Below are 1,394 nucleotides of genomic sequence, written 5' to 3'. Positions count from 1 at the left end.
GCCTCCCCCTGACGGCCCGTCCCGCAGGTGGGCGCAGCAATGGCAGCCCGATGTGGAGTGGGCCCAGCAGTTCGCCGGCGCCGTCATGTACCCGAGCAAGGAGACGGAGAAGTGGGAGGGAGACCGGGGACCTGGAACGGGATCGGTCGCCATTGGTGGGGGGGGACACGACCTGATCCCCTGGGGAGGCCCCTCAGGGGGGAGGCCGAGGCCCCGGGGGGTGTCCGGTGCCCTGAGTGGGCCCTGGAGGGACAAGGTGCCCCTGAGAAGGTGTTGGAGGCCCTTGGGAGGGTGTTGGGTGCCCTGAGTGGGCCCTGGAGGGGCCCTTTGAGGGTGCTCAGTGGCTTCAGAACCAAACTGGGGGCTTCTTGGGGTCTCTGGGGGTTCTCAGAGCTGCTGGGAGGACTCGGGGCCCCCTGAGGGCTCGGTGGATGCCAGTTTGGGGGTCACACGCGACCAGGGGGTGCCCTGGGTGAGTCTGGGGGCACCTTGGATGCCCACTGGGGCCTGGGACTCAGGGGAGGAACCTGTGGCTGGAGCAAGGGCCCAGTGGGTGCTGGGGTGGGTCTGGGGGTGTCCTGGGGACCCCGGGGGTGCTCAGGGCCAGAGTGGGGCTCACTGGGTGCCCAGCGAGGACTCAGGGCTGCCTTGTTCTCCTGAATGTCCCGCGGGGCCTTTGGGGCCAGCAGCATCGGGAGCCACCTGGCTCGTGGGAGGCCCTTGGACCTGCCCCAGGGGTCTCGTGTCAGGCCGAGATGGGGGTTGGCCGTGGGGAACGCCGCGTTCCTGATGTCCGTCCAAGCGCTGAGCTCGCCTTGGCCGTCTGTCCGGTGTCCGTTCTGCCTCTCCGGGATCGGCCGAGGGCGCCTGGGGGCAGCGGCGCTTCTGGGGATGGCCGTTCCTCCCCGCCCGACTCCCCTCTCTCCATCCCCGGGGCAGACAAGGACCCTCTGGCTCACAAGAAGGTCTCCAGTTTGACCATCAACTTCGGGCCCCAGCACCCGGCCGCCCACGGGGTGCTGCGGCTGGTCATGGAGCTGAGCGGGGAGACGGTGAAGAAGTGTGACCCCCACGTTGGCCTCCTGCACCGAGGCACCGAGAAGCTCATCGAGTACAAGACGTACCTCCAGGTGAGGTGCGCTGGAGCCCCCAGCCCTTCCCCGACCCGGGGGGCTGGCGTTTGTCCCCCTGGCAGAGCCCGGGGTGGGGGGGGGGGGCCTTTTTGGGGGGGGGGGGGGGGGGGGGGGGGGGCGGGTGTGTGGGGGGAGGAGGGGGTTGCTCCTGCCTCTTTCTGCCCCTCCCCTGTCAATCCACACCCCCACCCACCCTCAAAATCGGGGACTCATTGCCCTTCAGCCCCGCTGAAGTCCCTCTCCCACCAAAGAGGCAGCTCC

The 1,394-nt window shown here is 69.5% G+C and overlaps 1 protein-coding gene across 1 annotated transcript in view; it reads left to right on the top strand.

The window, feature by feature from the left end:
• Positions 1-740: 740 nt before the first annotated feature.
• Positions 741-1,394, top strand: part of NDUFS2 (NADH:ubiquinone oxidoreductase core subunit S2) — a 4,858-nt gene continuing 4,204 nt past the window's right edge. The window contains exon 1 of the mRNA XM_014961909.1: positions 741-1,130. Within this exon, the coding sequence (XP_014817395.1) occupies positions 756-1,130 (375 nt within the window). The 5' untranslated portion in view covers positions 741-755. The remainder of the gene's footprint in view (positions 1,131-1,394) is intronic.

The sequence above is a fragment of the Calidris pugnax genome, unplaced genomic scaffold, assembly GCF_001431845.1.
Source record: "Calidris pugnax isolate Ruff unplaced genomic scaffold, ASM143184v1 scaffold1007, whole genome shotgun sequence".
Classification (NCBI taxonomy): Eukaryota; Metazoa; Chordata; class Aves; order Charadriiformes; family Scolopacidae; genus Calidris; species Calidris pugnax.
Note: the sequence above shows the minus strand (reverse complement) of the source record. Positions and strands in the feature narration are given on the sequence as shown.